Source organism: Mrakia frigida (genome assembly GCF_051309035.1).
Source record: "Mrakia frigida strain ATCC 22029 unplaced genomic scaffold BDY24scaffold_72, whole genome shotgun sequence".
Classification (NCBI taxonomy): Eukaryota; Fungi; Basidiomycota; class Tremellomycetes; order Cystofilobasidiales; family Mrakiaceae; genus Mrakia; species Mrakia frigida.
This window is the reverse complement of record NW_027481209.1, coordinates 1-12,953: the sequence shown is the minus strand read 5'-3', so window position 1 is coordinate 12,953 and position 12,953 is coordinate 1. Positions and strand designations below refer to the sequence as shown.

At 53.3% G+C, this 12,953-nt stretch overlaps 3 protein-coding genes across 3 annotated transcripts; 2 read left to right on the top strand and 1 right to left on the bottom strand.

Annotated features, from left to right (window-relative positions):
• Window positions 1–2,809: 2,809 nt before the first annotated feature.
• MYO5 (myosin 5) lies at window positions 2,810–8,457 on the bottom strand. The gene is made up of 25 exons (XM_076636905.1): window positions 8,405–8,457; window positions 8,241–8,330; window positions 8,026–8,151; window positions 7,824–7,866; window positions 7,309–7,649; window positions 7,115–7,192; window positions 6,916–7,000; window positions 6,660–6,837; window positions 6,420–6,580; window positions 6,267–6,338; window positions 6,094–6,190; window positions 5,936–5,997; window positions 5,765–5,862; window positions 5,320–5,679; window positions 5,062–5,240; window positions 4,957–4,983; window positions 4,729–4,885; window positions 4,354–4,660; window positions 4,182–4,273; window positions 3,963–4,091; window positions 3,776–3,897; window positions 3,571–3,698; window positions 3,405–3,502; window positions 3,041–3,326; window positions 2,810–2,961 (listed from the first exon to the last, which is right to left on the bottom strand). Exons 1-25 carry the CDS (start codon window positions 8,405–8,407, stop codon window positions 2,912–2,914), a joined length of 3,369 nt encoding a protein of 1,122 aa, XP_076491953.1. The 5' UTR covers window positions 8,408–8,457; the 3' UTR covers window positions 2,810–2,911.
• Window positions 8,458–8,514: 57 nt separating this feature from the next.
• On the top strand, window positions 8,515–10,070 carry GOS1 (Gos1p). Its single transcript, XM_076642639.1, has 8 exons — window positions 8,515–8,560; window positions 8,644–8,752; window positions 8,840–9,018; window positions 9,157–9,291; window positions 9,406–9,467; window positions 9,546–9,641; window positions 9,720–9,802; window positions 9,890–10,070. Exons 2-8 carry the CDS (start codon window positions 8,728–8,730, stop codon window positions 10,012–10,014), a joined length of 705 nt encoding a protein of 234 aa, XP_076491952.1. The 5' UTR covers window positions 8,515–8,560; window positions 8,644–8,727; the 3' UTR covers window positions 10,015–10,070.
• A 148-nt stretch (window positions 10,071–10,218) lies between these two features.
• BDY24DRAFT_405409 (Choline/ethanolaminephosphotransferase) lies at window positions 10,219–12,842 on the top strand. The gene is made up of 14 exons (XM_076642638.1): window positions 10,219–10,288; window positions 10,352–10,372; window positions 10,450–10,531; window positions 10,623–10,741; window positions 10,890–10,937; window positions 11,051–11,129; window positions 11,208–11,299; window positions 11,369–11,394; window positions 11,472–11,546; window positions 11,632–11,785; window positions 11,873–12,065; window positions 12,152–12,267; window positions 12,383–12,493; window positions 12,583–12,842. The coding sequence occupies exons 1-14, from the start codon at window positions 10,248–10,250 to the stop codon at window positions 12,683–12,685; spliced, it is 1,260 nt and encodes a 419-aa protein (XP_076491951.1). The 5' UTR covers window positions 10,219–10,247; the 3' UTR covers window positions 12,686–12,842.
• The last annotated feature ends 111 nt before the right edge of the window (window positions 12,843–12,953 follow it).

Here is a 12,953-nt window from a genome sequence, read left to right as displayed (position 1 = left end):
AAACCTTTCTTCTTCTTCTCTTCTCTCTCTCGAGGAGTCCGACAGCGGTTCCCAAAGCAAACCGGCGTCGAAGCGAATCATCTCCATCCTCCCAAGCAGCCCACCGTCTGTGAGCTCTCGCTTCCCCAGCGATTGAGCTTCTCGAAATCTCGAACCCGTAGAATCCACCGTTTGACTCCGTTAAACTTGCGGTTATGCGGGCGCCAATCTGAGGCTGCTCGAAATCTCCCCTGCGAATACTAAAGGAGCTCTGCCGTCTCTCTCTCTTCTCTTTTCTTTTCTTCTTTATCCTCTCTGGCCTTTTGGCTTAGATCATGTGTAGTATCTGTTTTTAATAGTTTAACCACTATTACGGGACCCATTGGGTCCCTTTTGGTTTTCATCTTTTTGCCTTGCCCGTCTCCCTGATCCTCTGCTTGCACGATTGGGAGACACGATGACCTTGCCGCTGCACTACTGGCTTGCGTTGTCAGGGACCCCCCCCCCTTTCACTATGGAATCTCGCAGCTCTGCCTTCGGCAGAGTTCGAGATTCAGAGCGAACAAACCTTCTCTTTCTCGTTCTTCTCCTCGCCTTCTTTCCCTCTGAGCTCGTCGTTCGCCAAATCAATGACTCCAGTAACAGATCTTTCCGATTCACTCGGAAAGAGATCAGTGCGATCGTTCTTCGAGAGAAAGAATCGAGTCTTCGATGGTCGTTCAGAGCGTAGGAGTCGAGGAGTCGTCGAAGAGGAGGTGAGCTCGACGACGAGACGAGCTCGTCGCTCGCCCACCCTCCTCTCCTCCTCCCCTCTCCTCCTACGCTCTTCTCTTCCCATCTCAGCCTCTCTTCTTCCTTCTCAGTCGTCTTTTAACTATGCTTCAATGGGGAAAGGTTGTTTTTTCGGCTCACTGAGATCTACAAAGCTGGCTTTCTCGGGGAGGGAGAGATGGGGAAGAGGAGAACGAAGAAGTCAATCGCTGCTCCTCTCTCGCCGCCTGACCGCAGAATTGTCGACTCCTTTCCTTTACTTGCTATCTCTCGTAGGACGTCGATACTCTTCAGCTTGATGCGAGACCGTTCAGATGCTGTCGAGGCAAAATTTCGCCTAAATCTTGGGCGTTCTCCCACGTCTGAGTCCGTCTACTTCTCTTTCTGGGAGTAAAGATGGACCGACGGACGCGTTTCACAGCCGATATCACTTCTATGCATTCTCATAAAGCTCTCGAAACGCGAAGATGGCACTGAGAGGACTCCTCGACGCGAAAAGCAGGATCGAACAGGTCGTTTCCAAGCCTTCGACGCGTCCGAGCTCACTTCCGTTGACCTTCTTTTGTCGGAGGCATCGTAGACTTGATGGGCTTTGATGATGCCCAATAGACTTCTAAGGTTCGAGAGAGCTCAAAAGGCTACCAGCGTGCTCGAAAAGCTACCGTCCTGAAAAGCCACCCACCTCAAAAAGCCACCGTCCTCAAAAAGTCACCCAGCGAACAAAAGCCACCCACCCGACAAAAGACACCCTCCTTGAAAAGCCACCGTGCTTGAAAATCGAGTACCGCGCCAAACTGAAAGAGAGAGCAATGTGAGGCAAAAGGGTAGAAAAAGAGAGGTCCAACGGCGCTCGTAGAAAACTCAAGAATCGAGGTCCAAAAACGAGGGGGTACAGTAGGTCGCCTCGTCGACGCGTCGTTCCCACCGTCAAAATCCGTTCCCTTTCCTTTTCCAAGCGATCCCATTGTATTCGATGAAAGGTCCAGGAGGTTAAGAAAGTAGCAGAGATCCCTTCTCCGAGCTTAGACAAGATTCCAAGGTTAGATACGAGCTCGAACGAGAAAGAAACGGACAGGTTCGACTTTTGATCGTCGAAATCTCGCAGAGTCCCAAGCTCACCTTCCCGTCCTCGAACAGGCAAGCATCGTTCGGTTAAGTGACCTCTTCACCTCTCCGTCGACTCTAGTCCACCTCGTTGCCAGACTCCAGCTTCCCAGAACTCGTTTCGAATCGGATCTGGTAGAGATCAGCGCGCTCGACACGAATTCCACCCTCCTCCCTTCGACGCGTCGCCGACTCCTTGTTTCGAGGCTTTCCCTTCCTTACCCTCGACATTTTTCGTAGTGTCGTCGTCATAACCATCCTCGTGTTCCCAAGCGTCAAAGATATGCGAAGTGAAACTCCAACTCCGACTACCAGTCCTTCAAAATGAAACGAAATCTAACTCGTCATCCGTCCTCGAGATCTCTAATCCTCGATGGGTCGTCCAGTCCGTTTCTTGAGCTGTAACGAGAGCGGAACGCAGAGTGAGGTCGTCAGTAGATGTGAGACGAAGAGAGGAAGGAAGTATCGAACTTACAGCAGCAGCCAGATCCATCTGAGCAATTCCTCCTCCGGCTTTCGGGGTTCCTCCTCCCAAAGCACCCAACGACACTCCCGCTCCTCCACCACCACCGCTGCTTCCTCCTCCACCACCTCCTCCAGATCGTCCAGGAATCGAAGGCTTGCCCATGACGGGAGCCTTGGGGATGGGAGGCGCGGATCTCACTCCAGGCTTCGCTCCTGGCTTGGGGGCGAGAGAGGGAGGTCCAGGCTTAGGAGCGAGAACGGGAGGTCCAGGTTTCGGTTTGAGAGAAGGAGGTCCGTTTCCAGCGACGGAACCGGGTCGAGACGAGGGAGGAGAGGCCGAGGGAGAGCTGTTGTTGAGGTTGGACTTCGCCCACGGAGGAGCAGCTGATCCACCGTTGGTCGAAGAGGGAGTGGGAGCCGCGGGTTTAGGAGCTGGAGGAGGCGCACGACGAGCGGGAGGAGGAGGAGCAGGTGCTGCTACTCGAGGCGGAGGAAGGAGTTCCAGGTAGTTGCTAGAGAAGAGCGAGAACGGGGATGGTCAGAGACGTAGGACGAGACGAAGAGATGTTCGACGCGTCTCGAGGCTGGAGACTCACGATGGAGCCCATCCTTCCGATCCGTTCTTGGTAACGAGCCACCATCCTTTAGAAGAAATTTTTAAAAGGGGACGAATCAGAACCGAAGAGGGAAGGGAAGAGCAAAGAAAGTCGAGCGAGCTCACCGTTGTCGTCCTTCTCCTTGACTTCGACGATTTCCTCCTTCTTCAAGCTCATCTCTCCGTCCTGACCATCGAAGTTGAACAGAGACTTGTACCTCGGAACGTCAGGTTTCGCTGGAGGAGGTGGAGGAGCGGCCGTTCGTGCGGGAGGAGGAGGTGGCATTCGAGAAGAGGGAGCTGCTGATTTGGCGGCAGGCGTCGAAGTCTCGTAGGACATCGGCTTCGATGGAGCGACCTTCCCAGGAAGAGAGACGGGCTTGGGAGTTGGCTTCGAAGCAGCACGAGATGCCTGTGGAGAAGAAGGGCAAAGGCTTCAGCTCTACATCTCTCGGAGGAAGAAGAAGAGAGAGAGAGACGAGGGACTGACGCTCGGGTGAGGAGTCGAAGGTCCTCCCTTTCGAAGGAGCTTGCCCTGAGTGATAGGACGGACGACACCAGGAAGACGACGAGCCGCAGGTCGAGATTCTGCGAAGAAGGATTGAAGATCGTCAGCTCTGTTCGCGGCTGAACGAAGTCGAGAAACGGAGACTCACGACTGTTGGGAGGTTCTCCAGACCCAACCGAGACAACGTGACTCTTGTAGACGTCGTTTCGAACGACCATCTCGTCCTTCTTGAACTGGATGAGCTGACGCTTCTCCTTCTTCTTGGCGTAGTCGATGCTGGAAGAGAAACGAAGACGACTGGGTCGTCAGCGAGAGTGACGAGGAAGTGAAGAGAAGAGAAAGAAAGAACGAACGAAGGACCGATGTTGATTTGAAGGCTTCCACTAGTAGCCTTGTGAAGTTGAGCGACGAGCTCGGTCTTGAAAACGGAGGTGAAGACAGGATCTCCTTCCTCGGAAGCGGTGGTATTGAAAGCCTGAGGGAAGAGGAGGAAGACGTCAGTTGACTTCCGACGCGTTCGAGCTCGAGAGAGTGACTCACGATCCAGTCGTCTCGCAGGTTCGATAGTCCAACCGACCGAATGGTAACGAGAGGGACCTTCCTCTCAACGGTAGTAGAGATACGGCCGTCCTTCGCCGACGAGATGAGGAAGTAAGCGGCAGAGTTGGTCTGGAGATCGCGTCGAGTTCAAAGGAGCGGGACGATCAGTATGGATTTCCGAGTCGGACCGTCGCACCTAACGAGGAAAGGAGCACTCACGACCACGAGGAATCGAGGACTAGGTTTACTCGAACGACCGAAGGCTGACTTGAGGAGCTCGACCCTTCCGCTGAACACCACCGTTTCGGAAGCTGCTCGAAAAGAAGAATCACGCATCAGCCTCTCGAGAAAGACCCTCAAGAAAGTCGAGAAGAAATTACGGAAAACTCACGTCCCAATCCAGCAGCGTTCTTGAGAACGGCTCCGCTCGAGCTTCGTCCTCCGACGTCGAGGTAATCTCCAGCGAATCGCCTCATGCTGACGAGACTGTATCTCCTCCTCTCCTTCCGTCCACCGAGAAGGTCGTGTCCCTTCTGCCTGAACCTGGCGTACTCGATTCCGTCCTTCTTGCTCCTCCAGAAGCGTTGGATCCGAGAGGCGCACTCGTTTCGGTACCGAAGGAAGTTCCTCCAAGCTCGTTGGATTCGACCAGCCATGTTGTGCCAGTATCGATCTCGCATCGTCTCGAGCGCGAAGAGCTGCGAGAGAGGATAGGCAGAGGTCAGGAGACGTCGGCGGAACAGACAAAAGAGGAAGAGGAACGCACCGTCTCCGGATTCTTGATGAACGCCTTGGTCGTTCCCATTTGCCATTCGTCCTTAGCGATTCCGGTGTCCTTGAGAATCTGAGCGCATCCAGACTGAGGATCTCCGTTCCAGGTGTACTCTCCGGCGTAGGAAGTGTTGGGAGAGAGGAGGTAGAACCTGAAGGACGGGAGGAGAAAGAGATGGTCAGAAACGAAGAAGGGGACGACGAGAATCCGACGGATGCTCACCTCTCGACCATCTTCTCGAAGGTGTTCCTGGGCGAACGAAAGAAACAAATGTCAGCTTCGATCTCTACTTCGCTGCGAGCTCTCGATCCAGACGACCTTGCTCACCTGTAAGCGAAACCAGCTCGTCGAACTCGAATGTTCTCCTGAAGACCGAGGTACTTGATCTGATGGAGAATGGCCTTGGAATCGTACTCCGATGGACTTCGGTTCTGGTTGGGCTTGATGGTTCGGATGTAGCTGGGTTGGGACTTCATGAGATTCTCGACGAGAGCGTTGGCAGAGAGCTGCGTTGAAGAGAAAGGAAGGACGCGTTTCGTCAGCATGTCACCACGATAGGCACGTTTTGGAAGCGACGAAACGAACCTTGATCTTATCTCCAGCGGTAGGAGGCCTCTTCTTGTTGGAAGGATCGACCTTGTCGGGGAAGAGCTCTTGAAGGAAGCTGTTCGAACTGGTGGCGACGAGATCCAGAATGTCCTTGACGAGACTGTCCTTGTTCTTGTCCGTCATCCCCGAGATGTTGTAGAGCACCTCTCCAGCGTAGTGCTTGATGAGGAACTTGGATCCTCGAGACTCGAAGTTGGGGTTGGATCCGAGGGAGCTGAGTCGTTGAACGAAGGAGTTGTCCGCGGCTGATGGATCGGCGTGAGCGGTCGCTGTGGCGTCGTTGAGAGCAGCGAAGATACCAGGAGGTCGCTTCTCCTCGATGAGCTCACACACGACCTGTCAAAGAGGAAAAGGAGACGAAGAAAGGACGTGAGAACTGAGGAACGAAGGACGTCAAGGGGAACCGAGTTCGGAAACGAACCTTGTTGTCGAAGTAATCAATGGGAGTCCACTTGATCTGTTCTCGGACGTACTCCTCCTGTTCGGTCTTGAGAGTGAGCTCGATGAAGATTTGTTGAACTGCGAAGGAGGAAATCGAAAGGGTCAGCGCGTCGACACGCCGAGCGTCCTCTTTCGAGCGTCGTCGACTCACGCTTCTCGTTGACGTAGTTGATACACAGCTGCTCGAAACTGTTGTCTTGGAAGATCTCGAATCTAACGTGAAGAAAGTGAAGCAGGTAAAGGGTCAGCTGCAAAGCTCGTCGAGCGGAGGCGGTGACTCGAAGCCATGTTGAGGGCAACGATGCTCACCCGTAGATATCGAGAACACCGATGACGTGATCGTGTCTGACCTGAGGCTTCATAGAAACATTGACTCGATCAACAATCCATTGGAAGAGTCTCTCGTCTGCGAAAGAGAAGGAAGAGAGTCAGAAGAACGGTTCGTTCGACGCGTCGAATCTGGACGAGGAAGGAGAGCTCACAGATCGCCTTGGCCAATGCGTCCCTTCCAGCTCCAGCTTGAGAAACGTTCAAAGGAACGTCGTAGATAGATCCTGAGAAGATGCAGGGAGTGGTCAGCACAATGCCTCCCGCAGAATCGAGACGGGTATCGAAGCGAGAACGAAAGAACGAACCTCGCCTTCCGATTCCTCCAGTCTCCATGACCCTACTCGTCAAGACCTTCGTGACCGTATCCTTATCGACCTCCATCAAGTACGCAATGAACTCGGTCACTCCTTCGTCTGGGATCGTCGAGTTTCCGTCCTCGTTCTCTCCGAACTGGACGTTTCCGAGCCTGATGGTGTTCAAGATAGAGAAGCCGTCAGCCTTCTTCGAACGTCCAGACAGACCTCACAAGACGAGCTCAAACTCACCAGAGAACCATAGCGAGACACCTGAAGATCGAGTCCTGCTCGTCCTGAGAAAGACCGACGATGTTCATGGCCTTGAGCGTCTCGGCGAAATCGGCAGCGTCGTCGATGGAAGGGACGTCAAGACATCCTGATTTAGAGGTGTAGACGTAGGATTCTGGACCTTGAATACCGAGGGTTTCTGTAGAGACGCGTTCGGGATCCAAGAAGGTCAGACTTCGACGAGCGGGGAGGAAAGCGACGGATGGGAAGGACGAACCTCGTTGCTCCGGCGACGCGTTCTTGGTGAATTGATAGAAGATATGGAAGTCTCGCTCGTTCTTGATCTGTCCTACGACTCGTCCCTACGATATCGAAGCAGAAGAAAGGCCATCAGCTTCTTGATCACGACGCTCCGTCGAACTTGGCGACGACGGAGGTTCGAGAGGAGGATGTCGAAAGATGCGAATACGACTGACCTTCTCCAAAAGATAGTTGGTAATCTGAGCTCCTACGGGTTCTCCCTTGCTGTTGAACATGATTTCGAGGTACTTTCCCTGGAAGACAAAGGGAAGACGAACGTGATCGAGGTCAGCTTCGAGCTCGCTCCTCCTTCGACTCGACATCCCTCCTTCCTTCGTTCTGACCACGAGAAAGGGCTGATCTAACTCACATGTCGTGAACTGTTATCGTTCCTCAACGTCTTGGCGCATCCAAAACTCTCCAGCAGCGGGTTCGTCGCCAACACCATGTCCTTGATCTTCCCAATCCCTCCGACTCCAGCGACGTCTCCTTCTCCCTGACCCGAGACCTCAGCGATGTACTGCATGATCCTCTTGGCTGCCTCGGTCTTTCCAGCTCCCGACTCTCCAGAGATGATAACACACTGGTTCTCCGAGTAGGCGTTCATGGCGTAGTAGGCTGCTTCGGCGATGGCGTAGACGTGAGGAGCAGTTTCGAGACGGTTCTTGCCCTTGTAGGACTGGAGGATGGGGAGGGTGTAGATTCCGAGGTCTGGAGAGTTGAAGTGGGAAGTCCAGGCGATGTGAGAGGTTGTTGAAGGTGAAAGGGGTCGAGGAGGGTCGCAGACGACGGGGAGAGGGAGGAGGGGAGGAGGAAGGAAGGAGGCCGTCAGCTCGGCTCGAGCTCATCCCAGCCCTGGGAACAACGCGATAAAGCAAGACTGACCTCTGAATGGGTTGACTGAAATGAGCACGTGAGCGATGTAGGTCTGCGGTTATCGTAAGCAAAGCGAAACGAGTGAAAGTCAGCTTGTTGTCTCTCGTCCCCACGCTGGACGAGTTGCCATCTCTCCCGTCCTGCCAGCGCTCGCCCTTTGCTCGCTGCCATCCAAAACACCTCGATCTCGGGCTCGTAGGCTGGTACTCACGTAAATCTCCTTGTTCTCGAACCTCTTCTTCAAGTTCTCGTTGATGGCTTCGTTCGAGATGGTGCTGAGAAGGGTCATGTCCGAGACTCCAGCTTGTTTCTTCTTGAAGCCTTCCTTCCAGTCAGCCTAGAAGAGAAAGTCGATAACGAAAGAGACAGATCAGTAGGAAATCTTGAGGAGCTGGCCTTCGAGTGTATAGAGAGACTTGTACTGACCTTGGCTACTTTTCCTGGACCAGAGGACGAGGCCGCCCCTTTCTTTGGAGGAGCGGTCGTCGATTTCTTGCCGACCTTCTTGGAGGGCGCCTGCAGATCAAAGTATAGATTCCAAAGTCAGCTCAAGACAGAGAGTATCGTAGAGCAGTGAAGAGAGTACGAACCATAGCGAGGAGGGTAAGGGAAGGATTGAGAGAGTGAGAGTTGGGAGCGAGAAGGGAAGGAAGGGAGGGTGACGAAACGAGGTTCGCTCCTCCCCTCCTTCCCTTCTCTCCCTCCCGACTCCCATCCCGACTTTCAACCTTTTCTTCCTACCAAAGGTCAGTTCTATGCTATCGATGTGACTTGGCTCCTCTTGTAGGATCAGCAATTAACTGGCCTCTATCCTTCATCGTTGAACCAGACAACAGCTCTCCTCCCCGCAGCCCCTTCCCTTCGACTGAACACCTCCCCATCTCCAGCCCACTCTCGTCCTTCAATATCTACGATGTCGACTCCACCCTCCTGGGATAGTACGTATACTTCTTCCTTTGTAATATCCACCCGTTTATGTGAGATTCCAGCTCATCGTCTCCGCTCTTTGGCCGTTTCCTTCCCAGACCTCCGACGACACGCTCGAGCTCTCGAAACCGCTCTCGATTCCAAACTCACCTCCTACTCCAAGCTCGCATCCTCAATATCTCGCTCGGGAGGAACCAGGGATGAGCTTGTAATGGAAGAGGAGGGAGAGGGTGGCTACAAGCTGGTGGAGGAGGAGGTCGAGGAGCTGATCGCAAAGGTTCGTCCGCGGAGGGAGGAAGGGAGCGAAAGAGCTGGTCCTCGAGTTTCTTCTATCTCTGCTCGAGTTACATGAATGCCGGACGAATGTTCGGACAGTGTAGCTCATCCGTTCGTGACCTCGTTTTCCTTGTTACAGCTCACCCAAACGGTCGAGCAGCTGTCGGAAACTCTCAACGATCCGGACGAGACTCCCAGCACGACGATGCTTCACGCTGTTCAGAGGCATCGAGAAGTCCTTGGTGATTACAAGAGGGACTTTCTGCAGACAAGGGTACGTCCCTATCTCCGTTTTAGCTCAATCTGGGTAGCAGAGGATGGTCACGAAGCTGAGACGCTCGAAGCTCTCTCTGACTTTCCTCTTCTTCTTGATCCTTTCCTTTGCCAGACCAACGTTCAGCACGCTCTCAATTCTCAGAACCTCCTCGGATCAGTGCGGAAGGATATCAAGTCCGTCTCTTAGCACAATCTTTCCCTCGGCTGCTGAAGGTTGAAGCTGAACCGACGCTCGTTTCTTTCTTCTTCCAGTGCCTTCAAAGCAGCTCGCTCTACAACCGCCGACGCCCTCCTCAACGAACGTAGCACGATTGACTCTTCTCATCGAATGACGGATGAGGTCCTCGAGTGAGTTTCATCCTTGTCTCGTCCCCGGCCTGTCGTCCTCTCGAACCCATCTGATCCGTCGTCGCCGGTCTCCTTCAGGCAAGCGTACGCGACTCGATCCGACTTCGCTCAACAACGATCGTCTCTTCAAAACATCAATTCTCGTATGGGATCTACATTGAGTGAGTCCGAAGATCAGATCGTTCTCTCTCTTACCACTTCGATTCGCGTCGAGGGCTGACCTCTTTTCCCCGCCTCGTCTCTTTCAGATACTCTTCCCGGCATGAACACTCTCCTAGGTCTGATCCAATCCAAGAGGCGAAAGGATACGATTATTCTGGGCTGTGTAATTGGAACCTTGACGGTCTTGTTTTTGATGTACGTCGTGGGTTGAACGGAGAGGGAGGAGGAGACGCGGTTTCGCAGATCATACATGACTTTAACGCCAAACTTTCTTGCAAGAACGCGTCTCAAATTCCACATCATGTTTTGGCCAGCGACCCATCCGTTCTGATTTCAGCAAATTTGACTCCGAAAACGCGTCGAGACTGACATCACAACGGAAGAGAAGAAACGGAAGGCCCCTTCGTCCTCCCAACAGCCATCCTCTTTCTTCCCTCGCTCAAGATGTATCTGCAGAAGAAGTACCTCGAGAATCTCAGGCAGTAGTGAGTGCATGCTCGCCTCCCGTAGATTTGAAGCTTTCGCTCACCGACCTCTTTCCCTTGCAGCAAATACTCGGCGGTCGATAAGTTCGTTCTTCCTTCCTTCCCCCTCCCTCTGAGCTCCCCTCCTCCTTCCGACTGACGTCCCTCTGCTGCTCCGCCAGGTCGATACTCTCCAAGTATGTGCTCACACCCTACTGGAACTGGCTAGTAACATTGTTCCCTAAAACGCTCGCTCCCAACACTGTGAGTCTTGCCTTCCATGCGTGCGAGCTCACACCCCACGTCACTCCTTCCTTCTCTGATTCCTTGCTGCTTCTTCCCTACAATCCAACAGATCACTTTCCTCGGTCTCTGCATGGTCTTCGTCAACTTTGGAACCCTCGTGTACTTCGATCCTGGCTTCAGGTGTGAGAGCGGAGGAGCTCCCGAGCTTCCTAGATGGGTGTACTTTTCGTGAGCTCTCCCTTCCTTCCCTTCCCCTTCCCTCCTCTCTCCGAGCCTTTGGCGTCGATTCCAGGCCCCACGGACCATCAGATCGAGCCCCAGGGTCTCTTCTGAAGCCTCCATTGATACTAGCTAACCCTTGACCTCCATGAAATAGCTGGGGAATCGGATTGTTCGCGTACCAGAGCATGGACGCTATCGACGGGTTCGTCCTCTCTTCTCTCCACTTCTGCCTCGCCTCAGGCGCTCTTTCGTCTCGAAAGATCAGCCTTCGAGATACCGGCTGACTCTTCATCATCTCGTTTCTTATACCTACAGAAAGCAAGCTCGACGAACTGGCATGGCTGGACCTTTGGGAGAGATGTTCGATCACGGATGCGACGCTCTCAACACCACCGTTCGTGCTCTCTTTTTTCCTCTGCGAGCTTTCTGTCCTGAACTAAAATGCATTCAATGTCTGGAAACACTTCTTCAGTTGGAGGTCGTGATCACAGCCTACGCCTTGAACCTGGGAAGGAGCTGGTGGACGATCGCTATCATGGTCGCCGCTCTCACGAATTTCTACCTGTAAGTCTTTGAACTTTTGTCCTCAAGAGTAAATTCGCGAGACTGAAGTTGGTATCTCTCGGTTTTCAGCACGACATGGGAAGAGTTCCACACTGGTTCGTCGTCTCCCTCGTTTTCCTCCGTTTTCCGTGTCGTTGCTCTTTGATTCTTACCCGTTCTCGTCGTCAAACAGGAACTCTCTACCTCTCCGAGTTCTCTGGACCAGTCGAAGGTATTCTGCTCATCGTCGCAGTCTACTTCATCACCGGTTCGTCCCTTTCTTGCACTCCCGAACGACGCGTCGCCGATTCCCGACTTTGACCTTTCTTTCTTTTCTTCCCGTTCGTCTCCAGGAGTCTACGGACCTTCTTTCTGGGACCAGAAGGTTCTCCAAATCCTCCACCTCGACCACATTCCTTTCCTCTCCAAGTACATCCCCGACCTCGGAGTCAACGATTCCTTCCTCGTCTTCGGAGCTTTCTCTCTCGCTGCCAACATCACCAACTCGTGAGTCTCTGACGTCCTTCCAAGTCCTGCATTATACACACTGCACACGTCCGACTGACCGATTCTTCACCTTTCCTCCTTGAACAGCTACGGAAACGTCATCATCGCTCGTCGAAAGGCGAAGAAGGCCGTCCTTCCTCCTCTCCTCGGTCTCATTCCCTTCTGCCTCAACACCTTCTTCCTTGTCGCCTGGCTCTATGCCAAGCCCAACACCAACGTTCTCAAGTCCGCTAGGCTTCTTCCTTTCCTTGGATTCTGGGGATTCGGCTTCGCCTACCAAGTTCGTCGCTCTCTCCTCTCCTCTCTTCTTCGACGACGAACAAACAAGTCCCTGACGCGTCTTTTCTTCCTGCTTGGCGCCAACAGGTCGGAACCCTTATCCTTGCTCACGTCGCAAAGATGCCTTTCCCTTACCTCAACGGGCTCATGTTCTGGTCCGCCATCGGAGCGCTCGACGCGAACGCAAAGGCCGTCTTCAACGTGTTCGTTCTCTCCCTTCCCCTCACCGTCCCTCCAGTCTGAAACTTAATAGTGAAGGGAACGAAACTCTCGAAACTCTCGAAACTGATGATCGTTCCACCTCCTCCTCGTTTCCAGCGACCCGATCCTTCACGCGACTGAGACTCGTCGAAACCATTTCATCGGAGCTTCCTGCCTCCTCGGATTCGCTGTTTACCTTCACTTCGCTTTCACTGTCATTTGGGCCATGTGAGTAGCTTCCTCCGATATTTTTTTCCCCTCCTACATCGTTCAGTCCTGACCAGCATCTCTTTCCTCTTTTTCTCTCCTCCTTTCAGCACCAACCACCTCGGAGTCGCCTGCTTTACCGTTCGAAAAAAGGACAAGAACGGAGAGTGGGTCGAGGCTGAGAAGGTCGAGGCTGAGAAGAAGAACAACTAGATTGATCTTTGAGGATAGAAGGGGGAGCTTTGGGGTGGATGGGAGAGGAGGTCGATCTCGGGCGGACTGTTTCGCCGTCGTTGCGTTTGCTGCCGTTGAAGTAATTTGAGACCCTTTCTGTAGATATGTAACGAAACTTAGAAAGTCTGGCTTTGGGATCTAGTGGGTTCGGAAAGGAAGGGAAAGGCTCGATTCGAGGAGTCGGCGACGCGTCGAAGGGAGGAGGGTGGAATTCGTGTCGAGCGCGCTGATCTCTACCAGATCCGAT

Bases quoted from the DNA above. Each gene is read 5' to 3' on its own strand.
- GOS1 (XM_076642639.1), top strand. From the start codon at position 8,728: ATGTCGACTCCACCCTCCTGGGATA. The intron at 8,753-8,839 runs GTACGTATACTT...TTTCCTTCCCAG, and splicing joins GACTCCACCCTCCTGGGATA to ACCTCCGACGACACGCTCGA. The intron at 9,292-9,405 runs GTACGTCCCTAT...TTCCTTTGCCAG, and splicing joins GGGACTTTCTGCAGACAAGG to ACCAACGTTCAGCACGCTCT.
- BDY24DRAFT_405409 (XM_076642638.1), top strand. From the start codon at position 10,248: ATGTATCTGCAGAAGAAGTACCTCGAGAATCTCAGGCAGTA. The intron at 11,130-11,207 runs GTTCGTGCTCTC...ACACTTCTTCAG, and splicing joins GCGACGCTCTCAACACCACC to TTGGAGGTCGTGATCACAGC. The intron at 12,494-12,582 runs GTGAGTAGCTTC...TCCTCCTTTCAG, and splicing joins TTCACTGTCATTTGGGCCAT to CACCAACCACCTCGGAGTCG.
- MYO5 (XM_076636905.1), bottom strand. The intron at 6,339-6,419 runs GTTCGTTCTTTC...GCATCTTCTCAG, and splicing joins TGGAGGAATCGGAAGGCGAG to GATCTATCTACGACGTTCCT. The intron at 2,962-3,040 runs GTGAGCTCGCTC...TTTCTTCTAAAG, and splicing joins CAAGGAGAAGGACGACAACG to GATGGTGGCTCGTTACCAAG.